Source organism: Bombus vosnesenskii, unplaced genomic scaffold (genome assembly GCF_011952255.1).
Source record: "Bombus vosnesenskii isolate JDL3184/JDL3185 unplaced genomic scaffold, Bvos_JDL3184-5_v1.1 scf7180000013285, whole genome shotgun sequence".
In the NCBI taxonomy this organism is placed as follows: Eukaryota; Metazoa; Arthropoda; class Insecta; order Hymenoptera; family Apidae; genus Bombus; species Bombus vosnesenskii.
The window spans coordinates 1119666-1147640 of record NW_022882938.1 but is presented as its reverse complement, the minus strand read 5'-3'; the positions used below and the strand labels follow the sequence as shown (position 1 = coordinate 1147640).

Genomic DNA, 27975 nt, shown 5'->3' with positions numbered 1-27975 from the left:
CGAAAAATGATCAAGTCTTCTTTTTATCATAAAAGTTTCTTGTATTTCTCATTTCTCTCTTATGTATATTCACAAAGGACAATTACATCTTACTTAATAACATATTTTTCGTCTAAATGTACTCTTATGTCAATAATAGTCATCGATAGCAATGATCAGTTTAAATTACTCTATCGCTTATCGTCTATAAATCGCTACTAAACTCTAAGCATACGGTGTGTATGTATGTGTTTGTACGTGTGTATCCGTGTCTCTGTGTGTCTTTTCCTCTTATTTGTACGTGTGCGTACTGTGTATACGTGTGTACGTCTGATTTCTCATCGCTCAAAAGCACACCCGTGATTTTGTTTTTTCCTTTCGTTTTTTTCTTTTGTATGTGAGTGTTTTGTTGTTTCGTAATTGATCCACGCGCATTTCGCTACGTATTTCGCGTTTCAGTTGATCGATCGGAATAGAAATGCACGCCGATCAATGCTTTGACCTTTTTTTTTTATCGTTTGTCACATTTCTCTTTTTTGTTGTCGCCTGTTCTAAAAGTAATATTGAAAATTAAAAACATGGACTGGAAACAGAAATAAGAAAAAAAAATACAATATGTAATAATAATAGTAATATGATAATAATAGTAATAATAATAAGTTACATCGTCAACGTTCACGATGGTACGACAAAAAACGAAGATCACTCTCTGACGTAATTAATTAATTAATTACTTTATCTTCACGAATATTCACGTTCGTTTCATTCGCTCACGTTCATTGTTGACCGATAATTTTTTAATTACCACGTTTTCTTATTCTTTTAAATTTTTTTTTTTTTTGAATCGAGAATGAGTTTTTCCTCATTTCTTTCGACCACCATTGCTTCGCTATCCCTTCCGCTCGTTCGGCTCTTTTTGGCGCGATCGAACTTGGCGAAAGGCAATAAAACGCTTTACAAGTAAATATATATATATGTAGATTTATATATATATATATATATATAATATATATATATTCATTATAAAACTTACATCTTAAACTTATGACCATCTATTTTATTAAATCGTCAATATATTAGATTTTCTTTCATTCATCATTTTCCTCTTTTTTCCATCTCATTTAGTCTCACGTAAATAAATATTCATAAATACACTTTTTTGGACCGGATGCATGGGGAATGTTTTTTCGATGGATCACTTCGTGTCTCCCCCATTCCATTATGCTTTATTATCTTTTAATTATATCTCTGTCTCGTATCTTTTTTCGTGATACCTATTCCATTTTCATTTCGTTTATTCTCGAAGCACTATCTGCAATCACGATTGAGAGAGACGATTTTTCTCGTCATAGATCGTTGAACGAAAACGATCGCGAAGTGTAATCTACGATACCAATAATCGAATCGATTTCACGGAATATCATGAAAAGAAACAGAAAAGAATCATCATCATAGTACTTTTTTTACTCGTTTCAATTCTTTTATACTATTAAATCTGCAACTCTTACTTTTTTTTGTTCATTCGTTTTCCGTTTTGAATGTTTGTTCGTTCGTAAACGATCATCGCGTCGAGAAACGATCCATCGAAACAACTTCATGATTTGCGTCGCGGCCCGAATTTCGATTTAAAACTTTTTTTTCTTCTGGGTTCTTTATCCAAAAATATATGTACACATATGTAACCGGTGTATACGTAGCGCTATATTCGTATGCCCTATTTCGGGGGATCCAGGGAATATTGTTTTGGTACCTAAGTGCAAAAATTGCGAGCGACGCTCTTTTTATCATTCTCTCATTTTTGACCTGACTCTCTTTTTCTGATTCTCTACTCGATTTTATTTATTTATTTGTTTCTAACAGCGTAACACACCCTGTATGTATATACGAGCTTGTATATACATACAAGTTTCCTTAAATATATACATATACATATTTAAGAGATAAACATAAATATGTGACGAGCGTTTCGCGATTTTCGCACTTACCGTTAATTAACCTGTTACTTTTAATTTACTTTACTTTTTTTTATTTTGTTTTGTCAATTCTTATCGATCGATCACCTATTGTATTATTCTGGCTTCATAAGGCGGACAAGTGGTTTCATTACTTTTTTGTTCTTTTTTATTTTTTTTACTTTATTATTATTATTATTATTATTATTATTATTATTATTAGTATTATTATTATTATTATTATTCATCTCACGAGACAGATATACATCAAGTATATTTGTTGCGTAAATATTTATCTGTTTTGCATCTTTGTAATTTGTTCTGCAATCGTTATTACAACTGTTATATTACGCTCGCTACAAACTATTTAAAAAATTTGTTCAGCCCCGCTTAGCTTCAACTCCTCCCCAAACTTCCTCCTATATTTAATTCCTACACATTCTCACCATATCTCCTTCGTTTCGTTTACTTCTCCTTCTTTCTTTTATATATTTTTTTTTACGAGTTTTTTCATAGGTTTTTTCGTACAAAACAAAATGGCATCTTTTTGGTATTGGAAGAAAAAATACAGTTTTCAACCTTTTTCTTTCTTTCTTTCATCCTTCCTTTTTTTCCTGCTCTCATTCCGCCTCGTTCGTACAACCACGTTATCGAATCATGCCCTGATCGACGCTAGAATCGATTTTCTCATCCAACTTCCGATCTTCTTTTCGAAAGGAAAAAGGTACAGAATTGGCAATAAAACTCGTTCGCGTGCGTCACATTCATTTTCTTCCTGCTCTCGCTACACACGACAATCATCATCGAGTACAACAGCTAGCGATTCCTCTTCTTACGTCTTAATTATTACCGCAAATATTTAATACTATTTTGGCATCGTGACGATACAATTTTTTCCACGCATCCTATACAAAAAAAAGAAAAGAACAGCAACGATAACCAGCCGATTTTCCCTTTTCACTTCTGTTCCGTTTCGTCCTGTCCTGTTTCGTTTGTTCTGTTTATCGATCGTAACTGGAAGTTCGACCGGTTCGTCGTATGATTTTTACGAAAATATTCCTTTCGAAAAATCCTGCGACGAAACCTGTTCTTCTCTTCGTTTTTCCTTTTGTTCCTTTTCTTATTTAGTTTCCTTTTCTCAAACATTCCTTAACATTGTACTCACGCACGCAACTGAGAATCATTCGGAAGTCGACGAGAGAAAAACCTTGTCTGTGTGCATCGCGCGGATCAATCTAAGCGGATCCATGGATCGCGATCGAGGAAAGAAACGTGTGCGAATGTGAAAGGAACAGGAGCGTTTCAAACGACGATCCATCCACGGCTGACGATCGCTCTGAGACATATATAATAACAAAATAAGAAAACGTATCGTTTCTTCATTGTTTGTAAAATTGGGACAGAATTAACATTTATGATAAATCGAATCTAAAAAAGGTTATAATAATCACTGGTTTCGTTTTGATTCTTCATTTCATTATCTCTAAAATTCATCTATTTTAAAATATATAATTCATCAGATTGTAAAAAGTACGAATAGTTGTCGATAATAGATCTATATGAAATCGATAGATCACGATCGAGAGTGTATAATAAATCTCATAAAAACATTCTTTTCTCGTCCAATCATTTTTCTGGTTTCACCGTGCGTTTCTTCTTATTTGTATCGTTTTAATTTCATTTTAACCGTCGCATGAGCGTTCGAAAGCAGAGAATCATTTCTACGAAATCGAACGTGAACAGTCTTCGATGAAGACCGACGTGGGGTGAAGCCATAGCCGAAGACGCTTCACGATCGACTAGAAACATTCGTCGTTAGCAAATCGTTCGTAAGAAACAAGAAGAGTGTCGTGATCGAAACGATTGCTTGCAAAGAAGAAAGAACTGGATGACGAACCAAGCTTACATTTTTGTTTCCTTTCTTTATAGGACGATCTTTCAAAACGGTTAAAAAAATAGAAATGTATTTTGCGATTTCAGCGTGAATTTTTATTTCTTTATTTTGGTTTTGTGAGTTTTTTTTTTTTTTTGTTTGTAAGATGTTTAATTGACTGGCTGAGATCGATTCTCGGTATTAGAAAACCTAATCGAAAAATGGTACTCGTCTAATAGAAAAATAGTCGATTTTTATTCACCGTTTATTTATTTGATATCATCTACTTTAGAACGTAGAGACTTCGGAGTCGCGCGTTAAAAATGGAGGAACGATTACGCTCTTAGCGAATAAAAGTTCGTCGTACGGTAAAACGAAGGACGATACCGAGATATAAAACGAGAAAAAAGAAGACTCGATTAAGAAAAGAAATTTAGAAAACGGAAGGGACGACTAGCGTTTTAAAAAGGTACGAGTGTGTTATCGACGATTTTGTTTCACGCTCGTGCTAAACAATTTTACAAAAAAAAAAAAAAAAAAAAGAAAAGAAAACAGAGAGGAAAAGAGAGAGAATATAAGAGAGAACACAAAATTAAAAGAAGAAAAGAAAATGGGAAATAAGTGGAAAGGCTTGGTGCGTACTCTCGACTTGAACTCGATCGTTCGATGTTACGAAAGAAAAGTTAAACCGAAGAAAAAGAGAGGAAAGGAAAAGATAAGGAGAGAAAAGGAAGATAGAACAGCAAAAAAATATAATAATAAAAATATAATAGACCAACGCGTTTTGTCAAAACTTAATTAATAAATAGTCGGATTAAATTAGATTATATTACTAATTATTACTGTTTGTCGCTAATAATTATTATTACTACTACATTATGATAATAATGAATGATAATATATTAATGATTCTTATAATACTTCGATGGGCGAGGAATGGACGCGTCTTTTCACCACCCTTCCTCTTACAATAGTAGCGCCTCTCTGTCGATTATCGTGCAGACCCATCGATTTTCCACGAACAACCATGATTTTCCATTTTCTATTCGATTCTCTTTTCGATTTCTTCCCCACGCATACGCTTACGCGTTAGCGTGATCGTGAATCGAAACTTCGAAAGGCAAGAAACCGATCGATCGATTGTTTCGATTCAATGAACCAATTAAACAAAACTAACACGTGATCATGATTCATCCTCGGTCTTATCATCGAGCAAAATATCCCTCGATTTTAGCTATTTCTTTTCAATTAAAAAGACCTCTTCAGGAGCGTTCAGACGATCAATATTGTTGTCAATATTTCAGATTTTCAACAGTATTGTACGTACAAGATCCTCTAGATGACCAATATATATTGTCAATACAATGTTAAGAACCTTAAATATTGACAATAATATTGACAATAATATTGATCGTCTGAATTCTCCTTTCCACCTCTGTCTTCTCATTCCCTTCGTTCGATACCACGATTCTTTTCTTTTTTTGATTTTCATATTCATCGATCGAGTCACAAACGATCGATGAATGAGTTAAAAAAAAAAAAAACAATACGATCGAAGGAAAAGCAGCGGATCTAGCCGGAAGTGGCGATGGATGTCTCGAGGTAGCTACGCCAAACGTAGCTGGTCTATGTATAGAAAACATAGGGATCGTTCGAACGACGCGTACGATTAATACGGATGCTCCCGGTTTTTACTCTTTCTTTTTTTTTTTTGTTCTTTTTTCATTTTCTGGCTCTCTGGCTCACCTTCCAACACTGGCACTCGTTAAATAACGTCGAACCTCACCGGCTGGCCGCTGTGATCTACCGCGAAACTATTGGATCTCTGTGCGCGTGTCTTCCTCGCTCGAGAAGATCGCCTCTCGAAAGGCTTATATATATATATCTATAACATAAATCAGGATACCCGAGATCCATAGATTTGATCGTGGATCTGGAATCGCGATTATAGACTCTAAAGGGCTTGGAGAATGAATAAAAAAAAAAAAAAAAAATAGAGAGAATAAAAAAGAAACAATGAGAAGATCGTAGCTGACGAAGGAAATGGCACCACGACGACCGACGCATTTCTCTCCCCCTCACAGTTCGATATTCTATATTAAAAAATTATCTCACGATTCTCTCGTGTGTATATGATGTGTATATTTGTGTGTGTTTGTACTGAACCGACCCGAGAATTCGATATTAATATTATAGCAATTATTGTATATATATGTATAATATATATATCATCGAATCGCCTGTGTGTGCCTCTTCGTCACATCGTTCTTGCTCTTGAATCTTTCTTACGTGATCGATTTAATAGGATAGAGCTACGGATGCAAGCACGTGCAAGTGAATTACGAAATAAATACGATGATTAACAAGCACAATGTACAATAGACGAACGAAAGGAGAGAAAACGAGAGAAAGAAAGGTTTTAGACAATGTGTGCAAAAGAAAGAGAGAAATTTAAGAGAAGAAGGGGAGAGAGAGAGAAAGAGAGAGAGAGAGAGAGAAGAGAAAAGAAATACATTAAACGTTGATATTTACCGTTTAATTAATTAGCTTAAAAACTTGAGATCATTTTCGTGTCAGTATATGTATTATACGCGTGTACGTGTGTAACGTGTCTATGTGTGAGCTCCGTTTTTCCATGTGGAGCATCGAAGATTATCCAGACGACTTTTACAAAGGATCCACCCGAAACTATATATGCATATCGTCGTTCGATTTTTTGGAGTTATGATTTGTGGGCGTTTTAGATGATTTATGGGCTGGACGATATTGGATAAAAATCTACTACGATGGCGCCGATTAATCGAATTAGAATTAAGGACGATTTTGGTCCTGCATGATGCACATGTATGTGTGTGATGATGCAACAACAACAACAACAACAACAATGGGGTACACGTGTTACAAAAAGGAGAACGTGCGGAAAAATAAACGGCAGATCGACTCTCATAGTTACAAAATTGATCCAGCTTTGTAGAAAAATGGATCATAGCAAGCGCGCACGTGCTACCAGCGTACATGTTTGCAACTCCGTGTGCCGTGTGTTAAAATGTTGCGAAGAAAACAATTATCTATCGCGTCTAGGCATGGACTAGCTAAATACGATTACGACTCTACCAGAATACGAGACCTTTTCCTAAAAATAACAAAAAAAAAAAAAAAGAAAAATAAAAAAAGAATCAAAGATATATAATTGGATACGTTTCATTCGTTCTTCGTCTTCCTTTCATTATCTTACTTTTCTACATCGTTTTTTCTTCTTTTGTCCTTTTTCCCATATTTTTACTTTCCATTTATTCTACTCTAGGTCGTATAACATATTCGAAGTCATTTCTCGAAAAGAACAATGGTTCTTCGAAAGAACATGGCCGATCGCCCTTTTGTGCCGTTAATCCAGTTACCGTGAAAATTAGCCTCGATTGCGATCAAGTGTTTCTCTAAGCGCGTGACACGTCTCTGTCGATCAGCTGCTTCGTATTCCTCCTCCACCTTCAGCCTTGAATTTGCCGTTCTAGATACCAAACATCTTCATCGTGTTCGATATCCATTGTTGATCTGATTTCCTTTTCTTGTCCGCTCGCAACATTTTACCGTGATTCGTGTAAAAGATCGATATAAAAAGGGAAGCCCCGATTAAAATTGAATCCTGCGACGAAACGTCTGCGTTGCGAACCAGTCACCTGCTGCTAACTTTTCTTGCTTCTCCTCTGTTTCCCCTGTCTGTTACGTTTATTATTTATTTCCCGAAAAAACGTGAGATAGAAAAATGGCAGTGCAAACGTGTTGTTTCTTCTTCATCTTCGTTTTGTCTTTTTTCGTCAATAACAACTATACACATCTAGGACGATGACCTGATAGAATTACGATAGAAAGCCTCTCATGATGACAGTTTGCTCTTTTTGCTCGTTGATCCCCTCTCAATGTTAGCTGCTTGTTGCTCTGTTTCTCTCGTTGTTCTCGTGACTCGTTTCACGTTCTTCGTGTCGAAGTTGCACGGCACGGAACAGCGTCGTCAAGTGAGATTCGTGTCGTTTGAAACCCACTTTTTCACTCGATCAGTCCGACGAGATCGCTCGATCGATTCCTGGCACGGTTCTTGCTCATCGATGGCTGGAATCGCGCCCTCCGACGTTTACTCATCCAATGGCCCCTCCCTCCTGATATGGGCCAGTTATCATGCACGGATGCATTGGGAAAAGGGTGGTCCAGGTCATGGTGGTATACGTAGGCGATCTCATCATGAACTGAGAACTAGGAACACTGGGTATGTAAGGTAGCGGAGTGGATTTTTCGGTGTTGATTGCACTGGCTGGACTGGTTGGAGTTGATGGAGTAGACAGTGATTGCGAAGTGGACGATGATGTAGTAGTAGTGGTGGTGGTGGTACTCGCAACACCTAGTTTCCTGAGTCGCATCTTTTCTTCCCATTCGTCCCATCCGTGTCTTGGTCGATTAAGATTACGATGTTGGTAAAAGACCAGGCTGATTCTGGTTGGATTCAGACGATTAGGCTTTTTGAGAGCCGTGGTGGCATGCATCTCGTGCTTGGCGCACTCGAACAACACGCTACCGTGGCTCAATGCAATGGCGACTCCACCCATCTGCGAGTCCTTGAAGCATTCTTCGTTGTCGGAATAGTCGGCTATCTCTCCTAGTGGTTCTGCTTTTGGAGGAGGCTCTGGTAACACCGGAAAGTAGGGTGGTGGTCCGTAAATATCCCAGCGAGGAGTGTCCCATCTCGCCCAACCTGGATTCAGACCTTGATACGGGGGCACTCCTTGATAGGGATATTGAGGCGAAGGAAAGCAGGCTTCTCTCTTTGGTTGCTGATAGAATTGAGGTGGATACTCCGGCGTCTGATGGTGTGGATACGGTTGGTGATAGTTGTAGCCTTCCCAAGAATTAGAATATGGTTTGTCGAAGACAGGGTATGTTGGATACAGTCCGTATTGTGGGAAGGAAGCGTGAGGATGTCCCAAGCCCGGCATCCCGTGGAAGTCTTGCACCTGTTTCATCTCTTCGGCCCATGGAAAACAATTCGAGTTTGGATTCGCGATGTTCTGCCTGGAATCGTGGAAACCCTCCTTCGTCTTATCTTCCGGCCACTCTGTTCTTCGTTGGTTACCTTGATGTGTCGTCATGCTGCTTTGCACCGCGTTGTTGCTTGGACTGTCCGCGTAGACACCGTTCCGCGTCGGCTCCTGAGGCTTAAGGAACGTTCTATTGGAAGAATTTTGATATGTATTGTCTGTGTTTGGATTCTGGTTTGACGCTGTCCTCGACGGTGGTCTGCCCTTTGGCACCCTGAACGGAGAAGGATCCGAGGGTGTTTCCCAGCAAGGTGGTTTCGACTGGTCCGGATGCGGTACTCTATCGTTCCAATTAAATGTTTTCTGGTGGTCTGTAGGTTGCTGGTGATTCCTATCAGGACCTATTTGATCGTTATAAATCTGTTGTTGATCGAAAGGTTTGTTTTGGTCGGGGTACCAAGTACCTAGCATGTTCCAGCTTCCCGCTTGGTCGGAGGGCGCCGGTGACATTTGACTAATTCCGGGTGTCTTTTGTTCAGGAACCTTATACATCCGATATTTTCTCTGATCAAATGATCCTAAGCTCTGAGTGCCGTTTGGTGGATTGTTGGGCGGAAGATGCGTCGAGCTGTGTAGCAATAGATCCGCATTCGTGGCGCTGAATGGCTTGTGACTAGTGTTACCCATGCAAGAAGACACCGACAGGCCAGTGAACATGTCCGCGTTCGAATCATGCTGGCCCTGATATGGAAGATTTCTTCCGGACTGCGCGGTATGAGGGGGGTGATAATGGCCTGGTATCCTGTTCACGAAAGGCTGTTCGATCTGCGATTTTTGAGCCTCTAAGTAGTTCTGCGTGGTAGGGTACTTTTGCTGACTAGAATCTTGCGCAGGTCTGGAGTACGGCAATTTCGACTGATCGCAGCTCTGGCCAATGTTTCGAACGTTATTTACGTTGTGCGATTGATGATGATGATTCGTTCGGTTGAGTGCGTTCCTCTGATCCAAATGGACCGGAAAATTTGTACAGCTTGTCTTCGGGGATGTACTACCCTGCCTGGTGTCGTACATATTCGGATAACTTCTGGAATTGGGGGGTGGGTGGCCGTAGCCCGTGTCCGGATACCCGGAGCTTCTTGGCGAAGCGATTTTCTGGTCTTGATGTGTAGTTGGACATCCTCTAGGAGACATGGAGTAACCGATATCCCCTGGTGTTCCTGTATGAGAGCTCCTTGGTGAAATAGGATGAGCTCTCGGTGAGTGTGGATAACAGTTCCTCGGCGAGTCCATGGTGGAATTAGGCAAATTTCGCGAACCTGGTCGATGTTCATCCTGAGAAACGGTGCTCCTAGGCCTGATATCGTCTAGACTTGTACTGTCTGGGTCAACTTTTGCGTCTCTGTCCAGACCACTGAACGAGTATTCTCTCCACGGGTTTAACCAATTATTTTTTCGCTGATCGAGCCAACCGTTTCTACCCCACTGTTGTTCATTCTGGTAACTCCATCCTTGGTACATGGACACTGGACTGTCTAAAACAGTGGAGGACACCTGAGAGCTTTGTAATTGAGCATCCATTCCTTCGAACATAGACGCCATTTCCAGGGATAGTTGGGAGTCCCTCATTTGCGGTCTAGGTATTTCTTGGTGTCCTGGTACGCGTCCTGGGTCCGCCATTTTTTCAGCAGTGCTTTTGGAACTATCTTTCTTATTGCTAATGGTATCTGGCTCGTCTTCTTTCCTTTTCTTGCCGTGTCTTCTGCAGGGTTGGAGTGGAACCGATCGAACTCTCACTTCGCAAGGATATCTATGAATTAGATGATACATATTTGTAAAATTCATTACTAGAAGAATTCTGTGCGAGTGATTGTTTGTCATATAAATAACAAAATTATTTACTTTGTCAAAACTTCTACAGCTCCAGCGCGAACCTTCTCATCCTGTCCCTCTTTCGACCCATTCTCATCCGTAGTATCCATGATGTAAAGGGGAAGTACGTGCAACTGTTCCTCTTCAGGTTTCGATAGAGATCGGTGTTTTGTCATAGTGACCACCTTTAAGATGAAAAATTACAGCATAGTTATTTCATCTAAATCTTTACCTTTTCAGAATTATTAAGTATTGGAAAAAATTAAGTGTCTCTTTAAGTCACTTACCACTGTACATCCGTTGTTCATGTTGTGAAGATCACGATGAGAATGCGCGCAGAAGTCGATACAGGCCGTAACACCGGAAAAGGGTCGGCCAGGTTTAAATCCCAAACGGCACTCGCTCGCTTCCCGTTCGAATTGTGTCTGATTGTTGAATGCTTCCGGTGCAAGGCTGAGATACAGAGGCGATAAAAGTGTTGCTAGGACGTGCATTCTTTCTTCGACTTCTTGCTCCTATAATAAAAATAAAAAAGAACGAAACGTTATATTTGTATACAATAAGGAAGACAAGAATGACGATTAACCCTTAGTACCATATATTATAACTAGGTAGGTCTTGAACTTAGAATTTTTGATACAACATTTCTACATTAATAATGAAATCTACATGGTAAATAGACATTTATAGCAAATAGTTAAGACTTTCGATGGTATTCTTGTTAAATTCAACACAGATAACGAATATTGTTATGACAAAAATATGATAATTTAAATTATTAACAATTAATTATAATTTAGATTGTTATGATATATTCCTCACCTCTGATCGTACTGACAATCGAAATTTACGGACGGTTTTACTTCTGGCGTATTTGCAACCATTATAATACATTGACCAGGAACATCCAAAGGAAAAGCTTGCACCGCAAGTATCAGGATCGAGACCTTGGCAAGCACAGGTTCTCGGTTCGTTCGTTCCACATCGTCTAGTAGTAGGAAGACCGAATCGATTCAGCTTATGACTTAACAGGGAATAGATTCGATCGGCTTCGTGAGTGGGTACGCCTTCCCAAGCAACCATGGCCACGACGATCCAAGCTGTTGGGCACTTGTGCCCTTGTCGATGTTTCACTATGGTCAGGATCTTCTCCTCCAGACCAGATCGTCGAAGTATCTAGCGAATCACTGATATTACAATCCCATCACCAAAGCAGTACAGAGTAATCTTAGTGGGCGATTCAAAGCTATCGACTGGAATAGGTTGGATAAAATTCAATTTAAAAAGAGACGAGTGGATTCGCTTTGACTTCGATCTAAAATATTAGTGGACTGCGAATCTCTATGCAAATTCATATTTTTATGAATGTTATTAGACAAATGGAGATGTAAATATCTGTTTTATTAATTTCAAAATATTATTCAATATATTATACAAAATTTGCTTATTTCGAATTATTACAAAAAATTTAAATTATTTAAATTTTTTATAAATGCGTAAACATTCGGTACAAGTATGGGGAATATATAGAATACAGTAATATACTTACCCATTTGGCCATCGGACATCCCTGAGTGGTTTTCCCTTCTTTTCCGGTGTAGATGACCTTTTCGAATCTAATGGCGTTTCCCTTAAGGCCGGTTCTTCTTTCAAGATCGTTCCGTAGGTCAGGCAGGCTTGCAGCCGCCCCGAGATGAGTGTAGTACGAGCCGGGCTCTGGCGGACCTTGTGGTTGAACCTCATTTTACTTACGAAACTGGACGTTTCAACGGAAAGGAAGCAACAGAAGCGGAAACATTTATGCCACGTATGTAGTAGGTATGCCCCCTGGGAAAGGGGGGTAAGTTAGGTACGTGCATTCTTCTTTGGGTCACTGAATCAAGGCTCGGTTTATTTTTTGTTGGCCAGTAATATTAGTAGTGGTAGTACATAGAGTAGTAGTAGTAGCAGTAGTAGTAGTAGTATAGTTATATATATATTTTTTTCTTTAAGAAAATTTTGTTCATTTTTTGATTATTTATTTATCTATATTTTCGTGTGAACGTGGTTAGTGTGTTCTCTCAATGTTAGTGTCGTGCTGAATACGCAATAGCAACTCACATTTGTCAGCTGGGAAGCAGTTGCAGTCCGGCACTTCGCTCCTGACATTGTTCTTCAGTTTGTCCAAGTGATCTTGCAACTTAGTCGTTGAAGGCACGCTACCGGTACGTGGACTTTGAGTGCCTTCGTTCTTTACGTCGGACTTGTCCGCTGAGTCGGCCAGTATCTCGTCCCTCGTTTGCAAACCCTGGCAACAACCCTCCCGCAAATGTTCGGGTGTCGGTTGTTCGGTGCCGCCTCGTCGACAACACCACGAACCGACACCCGGAGACACTTTAGCGGGTCCGCCATCGCCACGAAATTTGTAGTTGTTACCTTCCTGCGCCCTTTGGTCCGGTTCACTCTTGATTTCCTTCGACGCGCAGCCATCGCTCTTTGACGAGACCGTCGGCGATGGAACGCAATCGGAGCTAGAGCAACCGTACTCGACGATGTTCTCCTGCTTGATATTCTGAGAGGAATCGCAGTTAGAGCTGTTGGTTGGCTCCGTCGACGCTATCTTTTCGCTGCTTTCTGGATAATTTGATGTGTCGTTCTTGTTCACTAATGCGACTAATGGAGTTTCTGAAAAACCAACATCGTTCTCGGTCCCATCGTTCTTCTCGCTGTCTGCGTTGCTGTTTTCGCAAGATTCGAAAGTCTTATCGTTGGTTGGCTGCTCTATGCATAGTCTCCTCTGAAACGATTTATCCTCGATGTTTTGATTGTCATGGCTCTTACTTTCATCCTTCCATAGCTGTCGTTGCTCGTGTTGTTGTTGTGATTGTTGGTGATAGTGTGATTGCTGTTGCTGTTGTTGTTGTTTTTCGTATGGTTTGTCCAGCACGGACTTATCCTCTGAACCAAACTTCATGAAGCTGTCGATGACCATCATTCCGTTTTCCGGCAGAACGGTACCGTTGTTTAATGTGTTATTACTTCCTCCTGACCATTCCCATAAGCCACCACCATCGGGCAAACTATCGACCCGAGGGTGGTGGCTATGCAATAAAAAATTACCGGTCAAGGATTCGTTGGATTGCGCCATCGAGATGATATTCGACTGACTTAAATACTGGTCCGCCTGCTTCTCTTGCAATTTCTCCGTATTGTCATGCGTGTCTCGTATCCTGTCTTCTGTATGGTATTCGCCGTTAGCTCCGTTGTTACTGTTCACATGTTGAGATTGCATTTGATGATGCATATTGTGATGTTGTTGCTCCTGATGGCTCATTTGATGCTGAGACTGTTGCTGCGATTGCTGCTGTTGAAGCTGTTGATGCTGTAGTTGTTGTTGCTGCTGTTGCTGTTGTTGTTTATTTAGAATCATCGATTTCAGTCGACTGTTCAAATTCACGCGATTTGATTGAGCAAATACATTACTCTCCTGAGTATCTTGCGTATCGACGAACCCATTCGGTTTTCCGGTGTCCTGCTGCTGCCAAAGTACTCTTTCCCCGGAATTCTGCATGTCTTGTTTGGTCGTTTGTTGGCCCCAGGTAGGTTGGTTCTCGGCCACCGAGTTCGGTGACCAAGACATTTGGTTCTCCATTTTATTCTCTTGTGTGGGTGGCTGAGGCTGCCACGTTCCCGGTTGATGGCCAGGTGTTCTCCTCGGACTAGGCTGCGAATCTGGCCATTGTTGTTGAGGTTGTTGACTACTGTCGCTCTTTATACTATTAGGCGACCAATTCGGTTGACTAGTTGGCGTGTCTGGCCAGGACATCTGATTAGACGGAGTAAGTCTAGGACTCTTCTCCAGTTTCGTCTGTTGCGACCACTGCTGCTGCTGTTGCTGTTGTTGTTGCTGCGTCCCAGGTTGCGGCATCTGTTGGTTAGATGGCGTTAGCCTTGGATTCTGTTGATTCGAGTTCTGTTGCATCTCTGGACTGCTCTGCTGCCAGTTGTGTTGATTGGAGGGCGTCATCCGGGCGTTCTGATGAGACGGATTCTGCTGATGGTCTGACAACTTCGGCGAGTGCTGCAGCCAGCCTTGGTGCTGAGGCTGCTGTTGTTGACTAGACGGTGTCAATCTCGGATTCTGCGAAGCGTCCCTCAGCTTCGGACTCTGCCGCGACCAATTTCCCTGAGTTTGTTGCTGCTGACTGTTGTCCGTATTATCTGTCCACGACTGCGGAGTTTGTGGCGTCTCCTTCACGCTACCGTTCTCCCAACTCATATGGCTCGCTGGTCGGGGTAATTCTTGTTGTCCTTGCATCTGCATACTTTGCTGTGTCTCTTGTCCTTTCATACTATTGCTCTGCATACCCGGTTGCTGTTGTTGAGGAGGTTTCTGGTGTTGCTGATGCTGTTGCTGTAACGTCCCATCCGACCAGTTCATGTTGTTGCTCACGTTGCTCATTTTCGTACCGGTACTGGTATCGGACCATAAATGCCGTTGGCCACCGTCAGGTATCGAATGTTGCCGTTGCATGTGCTGTTGCTGATGTTGTGGTTGCTGAGATACCTGCTGCGGCTGCCATTGGTTCTGTACTTGTTGACCCATTTCCACGTAGCCTGGATATCCGTTAGAGTTGTGTAAACTCTGTGGGCCCGGTTGAAGTGGATACCCAGGCATCTCGTTTCCCGACACGTTGCTGGCCGCGATCGTCGCGAATCCCTTCACCTGCGTATCCGTTGGCTGTTGTTGCGGTTGCGACGGCGGTTGCTGAGAGGCCTGTTGTTGTTGTTGGTTGTCCATGTGTACGGAACTGCTACGACTCGTCGGAGTGGTTGAAGGCGGCGGTGCCATCGTCACGTCCTGGAAAAACGCATCATTCCATCTATAACTCAAAAACGTTCGGGAATTGACTGTATATTATTGCTATTCACGAGGATGCTTCGTGACAGATTAACTTTAATTTTAGGTGCATTAAAAAATATTTTATGCTTTGATATTTTTAGATATATATATAATGGTGCAACGGTCCTCGAACTTTCATATTACCATCTCAAAAATATGAGAGAAAATTACAGAAAAACTTCAAAATTCAATTAATTTTTTAAGGACCGAACACCATAATTGAAAATGATCCAGAGGATTTAACAATTAATTAATTTCTAATTAGATTATCTTTATGAACATAAGAAAAACTTTCTTTTTTCTATCTTTCGTGACTCTTAGATTTTTCTAAAATTCAATATTTTATCTTCGTTCGTGTTCGAGAAGATATTCGAATGAGCTGACTTTTAATTAAAAGCGATTCATTTCTAATTGTACCTGTTGTTGGTAACCATTGACGTAATCCTGCCTTTCATAACCAACTGATTGGGTTGCAGTAGCAGCGGGATCCATGAATTGACCGTTTAGTGGCCTCTGAGCTGTCGATGGTACAGTTTGTGGGGCGACTGGTGGCAAGGGTGAGGGTTGTCCCGTGATTGTGTATTGTCCTGTCGCCCCGGCACGTTGAAATGCCGACTGATCCGTAGTAATGAAAGTCTGCTGCTGATATGCGACTGTAATCAGAAAATTCACGTGCCGATTCCACGGAAACTGACGGCATATCGGCGGGACAAAGACCTGCATAGTTGCACACTTTGCATTCCACGATCGTTCTCATTCGCGAGGAATTCTGAATCGTCGAATTCAAGTGATCGAAACTGTGAATACGAATTTTATCATATTTAAGCTGTTCAGAAACTATACTCATCAACGTTATAAATCGAAAAATAGAGAAAGACGATGATGTTACAACATTATCTTTTTTAATATCTTAAAATCTTTTTTTTAATCTTAAAATCTAACGTTGTTTGTACCATTTCCTTGTAACAAACTGATCAATGAAATTGCATATTAGTGGCTGAAAGACTCATTCTAGCTTTTTTTCTTTATCAAAATTAATGTTGCTTTATATCTATTGAAATTTTAAAATTAGCATCAAGGCAGTAAATATTTTATAGCATATGCTATGACGTTATTTTATAATAGTCGAAGAATATAAATATCTCACGATCGATAAGTCAAGAAAAGGATTGTGAAATTTCTAACGAGAATAAATATTTTCTACTCGATAAAACTTGAGAAGGTAAAATAAAAAGAAGAGACACGTATCGGACAAATTCGTAAATTCTTCAAAATCGATTCCCTCTTCAATTACCTGGTTGTGGATGGTATGGCGCTGCGGCGGTGTATTGGGTATGATACCTCAGCTCTTCGAGCTGATTCGGAGCAGGAATTTGTTGAATGAACTGCTGAGGTGGCCATGGTGCTGCTGACGTTTCAACCGCAACTGCTCCCACGGGAGCGACTCCCTGGTGCCAAACAGTATTCCCAAAGCCGGCTGCTGGCCGAAAACCGGCGCCAGTATCACCGTAGAATGGCATCACTCCGGGTGACTGTAACATCAACATGGGACCTAACTTTAGTTTCACCTTGAATCGAAGCTCTTAATGGTTTTCTAATACACATCAAGTTTTTTTCGTACGTTGTAAATTTTTCAACTAAAAAAAAAAAAAAAAAAAGAAGTAGCATGAAAAAGTAGCTGTACTTGTTCTACTCAACAAAGAGTAGAAAGTTCAGAGTTAATGTGATTTTTGTCTTGAAATATCCTTTCAAACTTTGATCGAGGTTCTTTGGACTATTTCTTGATGCGGAAGAATCGACAGTTGGTATATGGGTAATGTAATGTTATTTCTAGCCTCGATACTGGTTCCTCAAGCGAAGTCTACTTTAAATACTCGCCATTTTAGACATTCACTCGGAGATAGATTGTCTTGGATTTAGACAATTTGTAAGTGAAGTTATTTGACCAATGTACCTATGTGTGAACATAAACTTGAAACCATGTTAAGTGAATACAATCAGCGTGAATCAAGTAACTTGATTAATCCAAACGAATCTTTAATAAACTAGTATCAAGTTATTTGTATACAATGGGCTCGAATAACAAGGATGAGCATAGAAGCTCGGAGAAATATTTCAAGTCGACTAAGCAACAATTTCACACTGATCGAGTGTTTTCGAGTTGTTCGAATACCATCAACCAGAAGTCAAATAACTTAACTAATGAAGGCAAGCATGCGAACTATAGAATATTTCAAATCGGAGCAACAAGTTCGCACCAAAAAAAGGTGATTCCATGTTAAATTAAAGCAATGACTAATTTGAACGAGACTACACTCGGAAACGTTCGACGATTCGAAGCTCGAACGAACTGATAGCCACTGTCGTGTACAGAGTGGGGGAATAGCCATTCGTCAGCAATGGTTCCTTAACTATGCACAGCGCAGAGGTTCTCAACTTCTTCCAGCGTCCAACGAGCAGCATAATGAGCACACGCTTCTACAACGATTCTACGAACTCCTTCAGCTACGACGGTATATACGCACACGTTCGCGACCCAATTAAATAAAGAGCTCGAAGCAGCGCGGTAATAAAGCCATTAATCATCCCGGGAGGTGGGTTCGCGTGGTCCGCGGGCACCGCCGCGCCGTGGTCTACCATTATTTCCTGCATGCCTTCGCGCGTTCTCATGGTCAAAACTTGCTTCTCGACCTCCCGCTGCCTCGTAAAGCTATCAATCTCGTGAACAAAGAGAGAGTCGCGTGACTCGATTTGACGAATGCAACCCCTTTTACGTAGTTTCGACGTGTTTCCGTGACTGTTCGATGCAGACGCGGGGGTGAAACAGAGATCAACGTGGAAACGAATGAACCATCGTGGAACGCGGAGAATCTCACGGGGAATTGGTCGATGTTGCGAAACCGGGCCGAGAAAATGCCAGGACTTGGCGGCGATGATAATCGGTCGACGATGGTCTTCTTCCTTGAGACATATGGAACTTTCGTGTAGTGGATCCGCGAGACAATACAATGGAATCGCCACGTATGAAGAACTATACCTGCGCGATGTACATACTTTCGTTTATTTTCGTTCGAGTCCCGACCAGCGATGGCTTGAAGAAGTTTGCAGCATCGAGAGGGTATTTTCAGTGAAGGTCTTGAAATTATGATGTGTTGTAAGATCGGACGAGTTGCGGGACAGAGTTTCATTCTGATCTGATTTGTGCTATTGGCACATACTAAACATAGTAATTGCACTTTTCAACTGGATCGTTGTATATAAACTATCGAGACTGGAGAGAGCAATTATCTTTTCATTTTTAATTGTGTTCATTAATTACGCGAGACAGATAATATTAAATGAGAAAGATTCATTAAATGGAAGAAGCTAGTGTGTAATAGCGTTTTAAGATACAGAGAGAGGAAAATGGAATATTTACATGTACGTAACTGTTACGTCACCGTATCTTTTGGAACTATACCTGAATTAAACATAAGCTAAACACGTGCGTATAGCAAGAGAAATGAATTGTCTAATTTATCTTTCAAGATGTTAGTTTTGTCTTTTGAAATTTCTACTAGAAGCTTAAGAAGCCTATCATGTTATCGAAGAAGGTTTTGAAGCTGTAGGATAAAACGGGAAGAATTGTTGGGAAGAGTACCATTTTGAAGTCTGATAGGGAATTTAGGTTACCCTGTTATAGACGTAGGATATATAGAATATATGAAGGAGTAAAATTATACTTTGCAACCGTATGAGTGCATGACTATAAAGATAACAGAGAAGAAATGTAGGACATACAACGCTATTTGATTTTGTCTTCCGAAATTTCCAACAGACACTTTATGCTACTGTCTCTGTAGCCTTGAATCGTTTGAAAACTTGTGAAGTAAGGAAAACACAATTATTATCATATAACCGCTCTCAGAATGGTAGAAAGTCTTAAAATGTTGCGACATCTCCGATCTCTATAGCATGATGTACAACGATGTCGAAATATAGTAACATCATTCTATACTTCATTCCCTTCTAAAATTGATTTTCCATTTTTCAATGTTATATTAATATTCAATTCTTCAATTAATCAAATCTCTCCTTGACTCGTCTCATTTAAATTCACAAAATTCCAAAGATTCTTTGTTGCGACAGCATTTAGAATTTCAAATAATAAACATTTTGTTTCAATCTACCTATATTAATTCCAAATAAAAAATACATCGAATTTCGATCTCCATGGACGAACTAGCCTGCTTATACCCAAATCTAATTCTTTTATTATACCAAGCTTCCAAAAAATTTAAAAAAAATCTGAAACACTTCTCAACACTTTTGCTACCTTATGTAACCATTCGGTTAAGTCAAACATCTGAAATTTCTTCTAATAGAAGTAGGAATTCAGAAGAAATTTAAGGATGAAATATTCTGTTTCTTTATGAAGAATTAAGAATTCCTTCCTGCAATCTTGACCAAAGTTTTAAATCTTTTATTAATTATTTATCATTTATTATATATAGATCTCACTTATCGGCTTAGGACAGCTTCTCGGCCTTACATCATTTTCTCAAATCTTTCTTTATACTTAACATACCTCGAACAATTTAATTGCTCGATACGTTGATATTTATAATATACATGAAAATGTTTTTGATATAAATAGAATGTTTATGCACATATAGATAATATATTACTATAAGAAAATATACATATAATAATTAGAAAGGGAAACGAAGAGAAGAGAAGTTGTTTCGAATTCCTTCGGACTCGGCTGAAAATTTACTCAGTCCTCAACCTTGCTCGAGTTCCGTGTTGCGGCCATCACTACCGTTTTCTGCTTGTTAGGAGAGGGAAAGAGGGCCTTCAGCTTCGATCCGCATGTATCTGCGTGTGGTTCGCGAGCGAGATGGCCTCCCCGCGAAGAAACGGATGGACGAGGACGGGAAAAGCTCATTGGATGGGAACGAGAAACTCGAGAAAGAAGAACGGAGGACGACGAAGGAATGATAGAGGAAGATGGACAGTACCGCAAATAGATTGTGGAAAAAAGATGGAGAAAGAGCTAAAAAGGAGGGACGGTGAGGAGGGCAACAACTGGCAAACTCGCAACCGGACTATAAAACTTCGTACAAAACGAAAGCAACGAGCACGAACGATCAGCTTGCTCGTCCGTACACCACCGACGAGCTTTGTCATTCTATTTCACTTTCTCCCGCGTACCCAAGCGTCTCTCGTTTCTCGTCGATCGATTTTTTCAAAGTACGCCCCGCCGGCCCCGAACACGCTCGTTTAAATAAAAGATGTCTCCTCGCGAAGTTCGGGAATTTCTTTCCCAGTCCACGATTCTTTTATTCTCCTTTCTTTTTCCTTTTACTATTTCATCTGCTTTTTTTTTGTCCTTCTTCTGTCGTACTCATTCGGTTTTTCTTGTTCAACATTTCCTGGCCGGTTATCACCGGGCGAATGAAATATTCAACGTGACCACTCGCACAGCTGGAGAATTTCTCTTTTCCGTTCTTTGTCGCTATGTATAGGCTGTTTCAGAATATTATACTTATGCGTAGCTGGAGGCGTGGGTGTACGTCCGAGAAGGAGAAAGGAAATGTTGACAAACGTATATACACTGGTAGGTGTATTATGTTGGAAGGTATTGATTGTTTCGCAGGAATTTTGAGATTTTAATTAATGCGATTGTATCGTATTTGGGTGTACGCGTAGGTGTACAAAGGGTTTCGCTAATTAAAATGGAAAAAAGGTATAAATTTATGTGCATATTTTAAAGGATATTAAAGGATTTTAAGAGTATCCGAAAGTAGACACTTCAAAAGAAAGTTTTACCGTAACTTCCTTCCACTGTAATTACGGGAATAATTTCCTACAAAATTATCCAATTTCGAATTCAAGGATCTAAATTTCTGTCGAATATTTGAGAAAGAAAACTTGGGGAATAATCCAGAAGGAATTTTTAGTTACCGGTGTTTTCATCCTTTTTAATTGAAAAGTTCAATTAATATGTTCATGAATTCTAAATTCTCCTTATATTCCAATTTTTCAGATCCCAAACGTTAATAATTCTACATTCTAAACTATTTATTTATAATTTACAATTTAACGGATCTAGAATTTTTATTTATTTCAATTACCAGACCACGAACCTTTATACGCTTGTGGAAAATTTCAATACGCAAAAATGTATAGGTACATTTCACTGATTTCAATGACCTTGAAATATGTTATCAAGATCAACATTTTGAACAACTTTTTTCCTACACATGTTACCGCTACTCGGCCTTAGTTTCCGAGAGAAACTTTAGTACAATTTACCTTACGATTGTATTTCATTCTGGAATAGTCAGGCGAATTTTTAAATAGTCCAACTTCAATTTAATTCGATTGACGAGAGAGATTAGCATTTTTAAATATTGCATAAATAAAGAAGAAAAGTGAATTAGGCTAAAGTAATATCCGACCGGTTGATGCAAATGGAAATACTGGCGTGAAATAATTTTCAATGAATTTATCGATGCATGAAATGTTGCACTGTGTCCTGTTTATCTACTCGTCACGTACGTACTAATAATTAGACTCAGCAGATACATGTATACGTGTCCCCTACACGTAACCTGATAATGATATCACGCGCAGTCTTAGTTTTTTCAGTTATACACAAGGTGTTGTTAATTTATGTTTCTTATTATACTATGTATAAATAATAAATAGTAACAATCGAATTTACGACACTCTTATAAAATCGTACGAAATGAAACTTAAGTCATGCTTGCGTTACTAACAATCTCGTGGCACGGCGGTCGGATATTAATTTAACATCTAACCCTAACTCAACCTATAACCTATTCATTTGTCTTTCTTTATTTATATTACAGTAGATTAACGTCGATGATTTAAGTTTAGGTTGTACTGCATAAAGATACTATCATCTATATGGCAGAATCAACTGTAACGGAAACTAGATTTGATCGAAGCTTTCTACGAATATATCGAAAACGAAGATCATGCGGCGGTTACACATATGGGAAAAAATTATTTAGAATATTGTTCTGGACAATTTATTTCAAGGTCATCGAAATCGGTAAGGCGCGCTCTTTTCTGTATAATCATCCAAATCTCTAAATTCTACCTACTTGTTTAATAACAGATACTCATAAAGATATCATAGAGGCTCACAGTCTAATAATTACAAATTATAAATGTAAATATTAAAAAACATTTTATAGTCTATTATCTGTATTTCTATTTCCATTAGATTTAAGTCTGTTACGATTTTGAAATGCCTCGTAAATTTTCCCACATTTGTCGACGTTCTCGTGGAAAGTTCCATCGGTATTATCGAAGGGCCGTGAGAGGTAAAATTATTTAGACGGCCAGAAAAATGTCCCGGATAATTGTGTCTCGCGGTCGACACTTAAAAATTCGATGGAAATTCCGGAACACGGGTGAAAATCAAATGGACGATTGAAATAAAAGTTGTATCGCGTGCCACAGTGTCGCCTCGTGTGCATTTCGTGTTTATCTGGCGTTGAACGCCCGCTACGAACCGTTTTGCGGGTTATTACCCTCGTTACGCGGCACAGTTCAATTAACTGAGTTACGACGGTAATCCCATTGCCTATGACCAAGGAAGTGAAATTTCCTCGGGATATTCGGCCGTGGAAATTGAGCACGTTTCTCGTGATACCGATTGTCAGATCGAATCGTGTCAAGATTTTCAAACGAATCTATTGCAACCACGTAATTAAAACGTTCTATTTACCATTTGAAGATCGCGGGAAAAAGAACGCGATACGTGTGTACGTTTTTGTTGGTTGTTTTATTGATAGAGAAAGAGTATATTTTAATATAAAATATCTAAAAGTGGAAAGAATCAGTTACGTCCAGAGATATAGTAGACAAAGATTTATAAAGATGAAAGATGTAATCGTTAAGATATTTTAATATGTCGTTGTAAGAAGTAATATTTGTAATTTCTCTACTCTTCGTCATTTTTAAATGATTTTAGAGCTCGTGATGAAGAGATGATAGTTCGACGCTGAATCAAATAATTGTTGTTAATTGAAACCCTGATAAAATCCATTTTCGACGAAGCAACAAGTTGTACGTGGTTTATTCAGTGCCGTCGATGAAACGATAATTAATAGCCGTCTAAAAAAAAAAAAAAAAAATCATCCTGCTTGTTCCGAAATCACCAATTCTTCCAATTTTGATCTATCAATCCTATAATCGCCCGTACATTATTTCCAAATTTCCAAAATTCCATCCCCTTTATTGAAACAATATAAGAGCACGGTAATTTTTGTTTAAATACCGCAACTATTCACCCATTTACTAACTTCCTCAATCCTCTTGAACAGCTTATTACACGTATACATGTGCGTGTACATTGTACAAATTCGTTGTAATCTGTAAATCCTAACGATCTTTCTTAAATTTGAAATTATCAGGAAACAAGAAACGCTATCGTTATATCACGTATACTTTTCGGGGCGAAGTTATGACTGACATTTTACTAACATCTTACACGTACAGAACACCGTCCTCGTAAAACAGTATTATCATAAACGTATACGACGTACGAGCCATTTGAAGCTAGTTGTGTCAGCAGTATCAAAAACCGACATCACTTTCCCTCCGACCCAATGCTGCCCGTGAAAACGAACCGGAGAAAGGATCGTAGAAAGCCGGGGAAGCACGTAGAATATCCTAGGTCCGCGTGATGCCAGGAAATCCATAGTCGTCGGGGTGGATGGTTGAAAAAGTGGGTCGCGTGGAGTGGTCCAGGAGAGCGTGAAAGGTGTTGGTGGGCCGAGAAACTCCGGGGAACCCCCAAAGTGGCCGTGAATCGGTGTTTGTGGTCGAGGTTGATAGCATCGAAGAGTCGGGCGTCTCGCCAACCGAGTCAGCGATCCCTCAGCGAGCCACCTTCCCCTGGCTTCTCCTTCGTGTTTTCCTCCTTTCCTCTTCTACCACTCTCTCCCATTCCTATCGTTATCTTTCTCCTTCTATCTGGTCTCTCTTTCTCTGTCTAGTTCTGTGTGAGAGCGAGTCTCGACCGTGGCGTTGAGCTCTCAGGGGGAAAATCCTTCCGTTCTCTTGACATCGTGACCTAGGGCAACGTAAACCCGAGGCGTGATAAAACGGGATGTGCCGCGACAGCACCCAAACATAACCCTCAGGAGCCACGCTCCTCCCTCCTTGTCGGTCTTCCTCTTTCTCACGGCGTGGCTCCTTCTCCGACTTGAAGCCCAGCCAGCGAGGAACTTCGCCAAGCGAGCTGTTCAATGACCTCGAACCCTTCCGTTCCGGCTCCTTTCTTCCTTTCCTTCGTTTTTCCATCCGACGTGCTCGAGCGCCGGTGACTGGTTCCTGGGCTTCTCTCGATGATTCACGGAACGCTTCGCCGCTTCTCGCGTGATGGAGTATCCGGTCCCAACGAGGATGCAACGGGAAGATGTAGGGTAGTCGAGCCATTGCCGCGTTTTTCGAGATGAACAGGTTATTCGTTCGTGTACGTGACTTTTGAGTGAAATGGATCTTTCGGATTGTCGAGTTTGGACGTTGTTTGTTCCGTTGTTTCCAACTTTACGGCTTTGTGTTTTGCTTGTTCTTTAAATTTCTAACTGACTTTTTTTCAGGTCTACGCGCTTGGAATATTTTGGTGAGCTTCATTCGAAGATTTTTCGGGTTATTCTTTAAGGTAGGTTGTTTAAAAGAGGATTTTTCTGGAAGAGAAAAACACGTGTAACGATCGAAATCATCTTTTACAATTATTCTTCGGGATCAGGTGTGAAAAATATTGTATTGGATTTTTCGTAATTATTTTTTATAATTACGTTATCGTATCTTAAAACTTATTTAATTACTTCATAAAACGAAAGAAAGAAAGTAAATTTGACAAAACGATAATTCCCTTGAAAGGATAACAAAATCTTGATTATACTATTCTTCTAATTTTTAATGAAATTCTACAGAATAGAATTTGGTAAAATTTAATGCAATCTCAGCAAGAGAGGCTAGCCCTCGAAGCGATAAAGCTGTTCACTTCAACAATACGACACGTGTACAACGAGCTCGTTCAGCGCACCTCTAAGACACCACATAATTTAAACCCCCATTATAGCTTCCACTTTAGAGGCGTGTGCGCGCTCGCGACCAGCAACAACGCCTCCTTTATTCACGTCAGAACGTCGAGGATCGTGTTTTACACGCATCCTTCTCTCCTCCCCGGCTACCAACCACTTCACGAATCAACCAAACGAAACCTTTCAGCCTTTCAAACCGTAGGTTACATTTTCCTACTTGTTGTTTCCTTCACAACGTCTTCACGGTGAATGATGAAAATATACTTTGTAACAACGACAAGCTTCGGTATTTTCGAATAATTTATTAGATTTCTGATTGCCTACGGTAGAAAAGGTTCTAGAAAATTCATACGAGAACATTTCTAATTTTAAAAGTCGCAAGTAGTTTCTAAGTGGTCGTGAAATGGGCTTGGTAAAGTGATTATTTTTGTTACGAGTAGCTCGATTTTACTACAACTTCCTGTTTTTAATTCTTTGTGCCTTGTGATCAATATAATGAAATTTATAATTTCAATATAAATATAAATATAAATATTAAATTTAGAAACTGCTCACAAAGATTGTGAAATGTAGTTAATTCCAAAGAAGAAGAGATAAACAAAAAAGAAATAATGAGAAGTAAATATCGTAATAATCACTTATATACCGGTAAAAGTAAAAAATATTTAAGAATTGATTTATACTATAACGATATGTTTTAAAGCAAGCAATACATAATCCAACGTTACAATGTTTGCGATACACACGTGTTCTTTTTCTAACTCATTCGCCACTCCCATCCTTTTTGGGACAAGAATATAGCGTGAGCGATCCGCATCGGACCTATGTCTGTCACGTAAAAGGTTAAACATATTATTACATCGTTACGTTTATCCGATTTTACGGCTGGCATAATTAAACCCTCAACCCTATTCTTATAATACACGTAACCTTACAAGAATTCGTATCGAGTTACCTACAAGCTATTGACATATATGCTGTCTTGTTTCAATTGTATACTAACAATTTTCTGAAAACATGCAAAGTTGTTTTCTAGATTGTTATTAAAATGAGATTGAAAGCTGAAACATTTAGGGACCGTAACAGGGTCAATCGTTTCTTCTCTTCCACCCCATAATTCTCCGTCAATTTTACGAAAAAGAATCCAAGGAATTTTCAGTTCCTTCCTCGACAAAATACTTCCGCCTCGCTTTATCCACCCCATGCATCACCCCATCAACCCCATGCTGTTCAAAAAAATTCTTCATCTTCCCCAACTAGCAGACCCGCCCCAGTACACGCAACGAATAATTACCCCATGTACACACCTGTTCCATCCGCGAATGATCACGAGGGGAACATTGGCGAGAGGATCGACCGATATTCGATTACGCGTAGGCCGGCCGAAACGCGTGACGGCAGGGGCGAATTTAAACCGCTTTGAAAATCGAGCCAGAAATTAATTTCACCGTTCTCTGTCCGTTTTTCTCTCTGCCAACGTTCTACGGCCCTTTCCATTCCCCGTTTCATCTTCGAAGCCCTGGCAGTCGTTCATCGGACTCAAACAAGAGGGGGCTGCAAATTTATCGACGAATTAGCCACAGCAATCAGTCCCGCATCGATACGCTTATTTCATTAAGCGATCCGTTGCGTGCGCGCGCGGATGATCGCAACGAAAATTCATTTATCAACGCGATGTCCCCATTGGAGCTCGTTTCTGCAGCCCTTTCCTCTGGTGGTACGACAGATAACGGTGCTAAACGATCTTTTTTCTGTTTTTTGCGTATCGCTTTAATATGATTTTCTTTTTCTTTCTTCTTTTCTTCCCTTTTCTTCTTCTCTCTCTCTTGTTGTCTTCTTTTTTTTTTGTGTCGCTTCTAACCCAGCGATCGGCGAGCGGCACATGCCATGAAACCCGATAAAAACGGAATCGTTTGCGCAGTAAAACAGCTTTTATCGCGTTGTTTATATGTTGGGCGACGATTACGGGAGAGCGGTAATCGCGGCCTCCGATGCTTCCATCGTTTTTCCGACGGCGACAAGCAGAAAGGAAAAGGGTTGAGGAGTGGCTCGTTGTAAATTTCTATCTCGCCGTTGCTTTGCAATCGTACGACGAAATCGATCTGAATTTATTCCTGAGACACGATGGTGTATTAATTCGTTGCTTTCAGCTGATCTTACGTTGACGTTGAATGGTCCGATGGATTTAGGAAAATGTTTTATATTACACAAGAAGGTTAACTGTAATATAAAGTTCGCGGTGGAGGAATTGTCGATTGACTCGCGTTTGTACAACTTTTAAGAATATTTTCTCTCAAAGAATATTCGAACAATATTTCGATAT

At 39.9% G+C, this 27975-nt stretch overlaps 1 protein-coding gene across 8 annotated transcripts in view; it reads right to left on the bottom strand.

Annotated features, from left to right (window-relative positions):
• Positions 1 to 20: 20 nt before the first annotated feature.
• LOC117232268 (DNA N6-methyl adenine demethylase) overlaps positions 21 to 27975 on the bottom strand; it is a 146246-nt gene continuing 118291 nt past the window's right edge. For all 8 annotated transcript variants that reach the window (XM_033491544.1, XM_033491548.1, XM_033491543.1 and 5 more), the window contains 8 exons: positions 16877 to 17114; positions 16000 to 16235; positions 12801 to 15540; positions 12250 to 12425; positions 11523 to 11876; positions 10988 to 11215; positions 10731 to 10885; positions 21 to 10638 (listed from right to left, as the gene is read on the bottom strand). In XM_033491544.1, the coding sequence (XP_033347435.1) occupies positions 7938 to 10638; positions 10731 to 10885; positions 10988 to 11215; positions 11523 to 11876; positions 12250 to 12425; positions 12801 to 15540; positions 16000 to 16235; positions 16877 to 17114 (6828 nt within the window). In that variant the 3' untranslated portion in view covers positions 21 to 7937. The remainder of the gene's footprint in view (positions 10639 to 10730; positions 10886 to 10987; positions 11216 to 11522; positions 11877 to 12249; positions 12426 to 12800; positions 15541 to 15999; positions 16236 to 16876; positions 17115 to 27975) is intronic.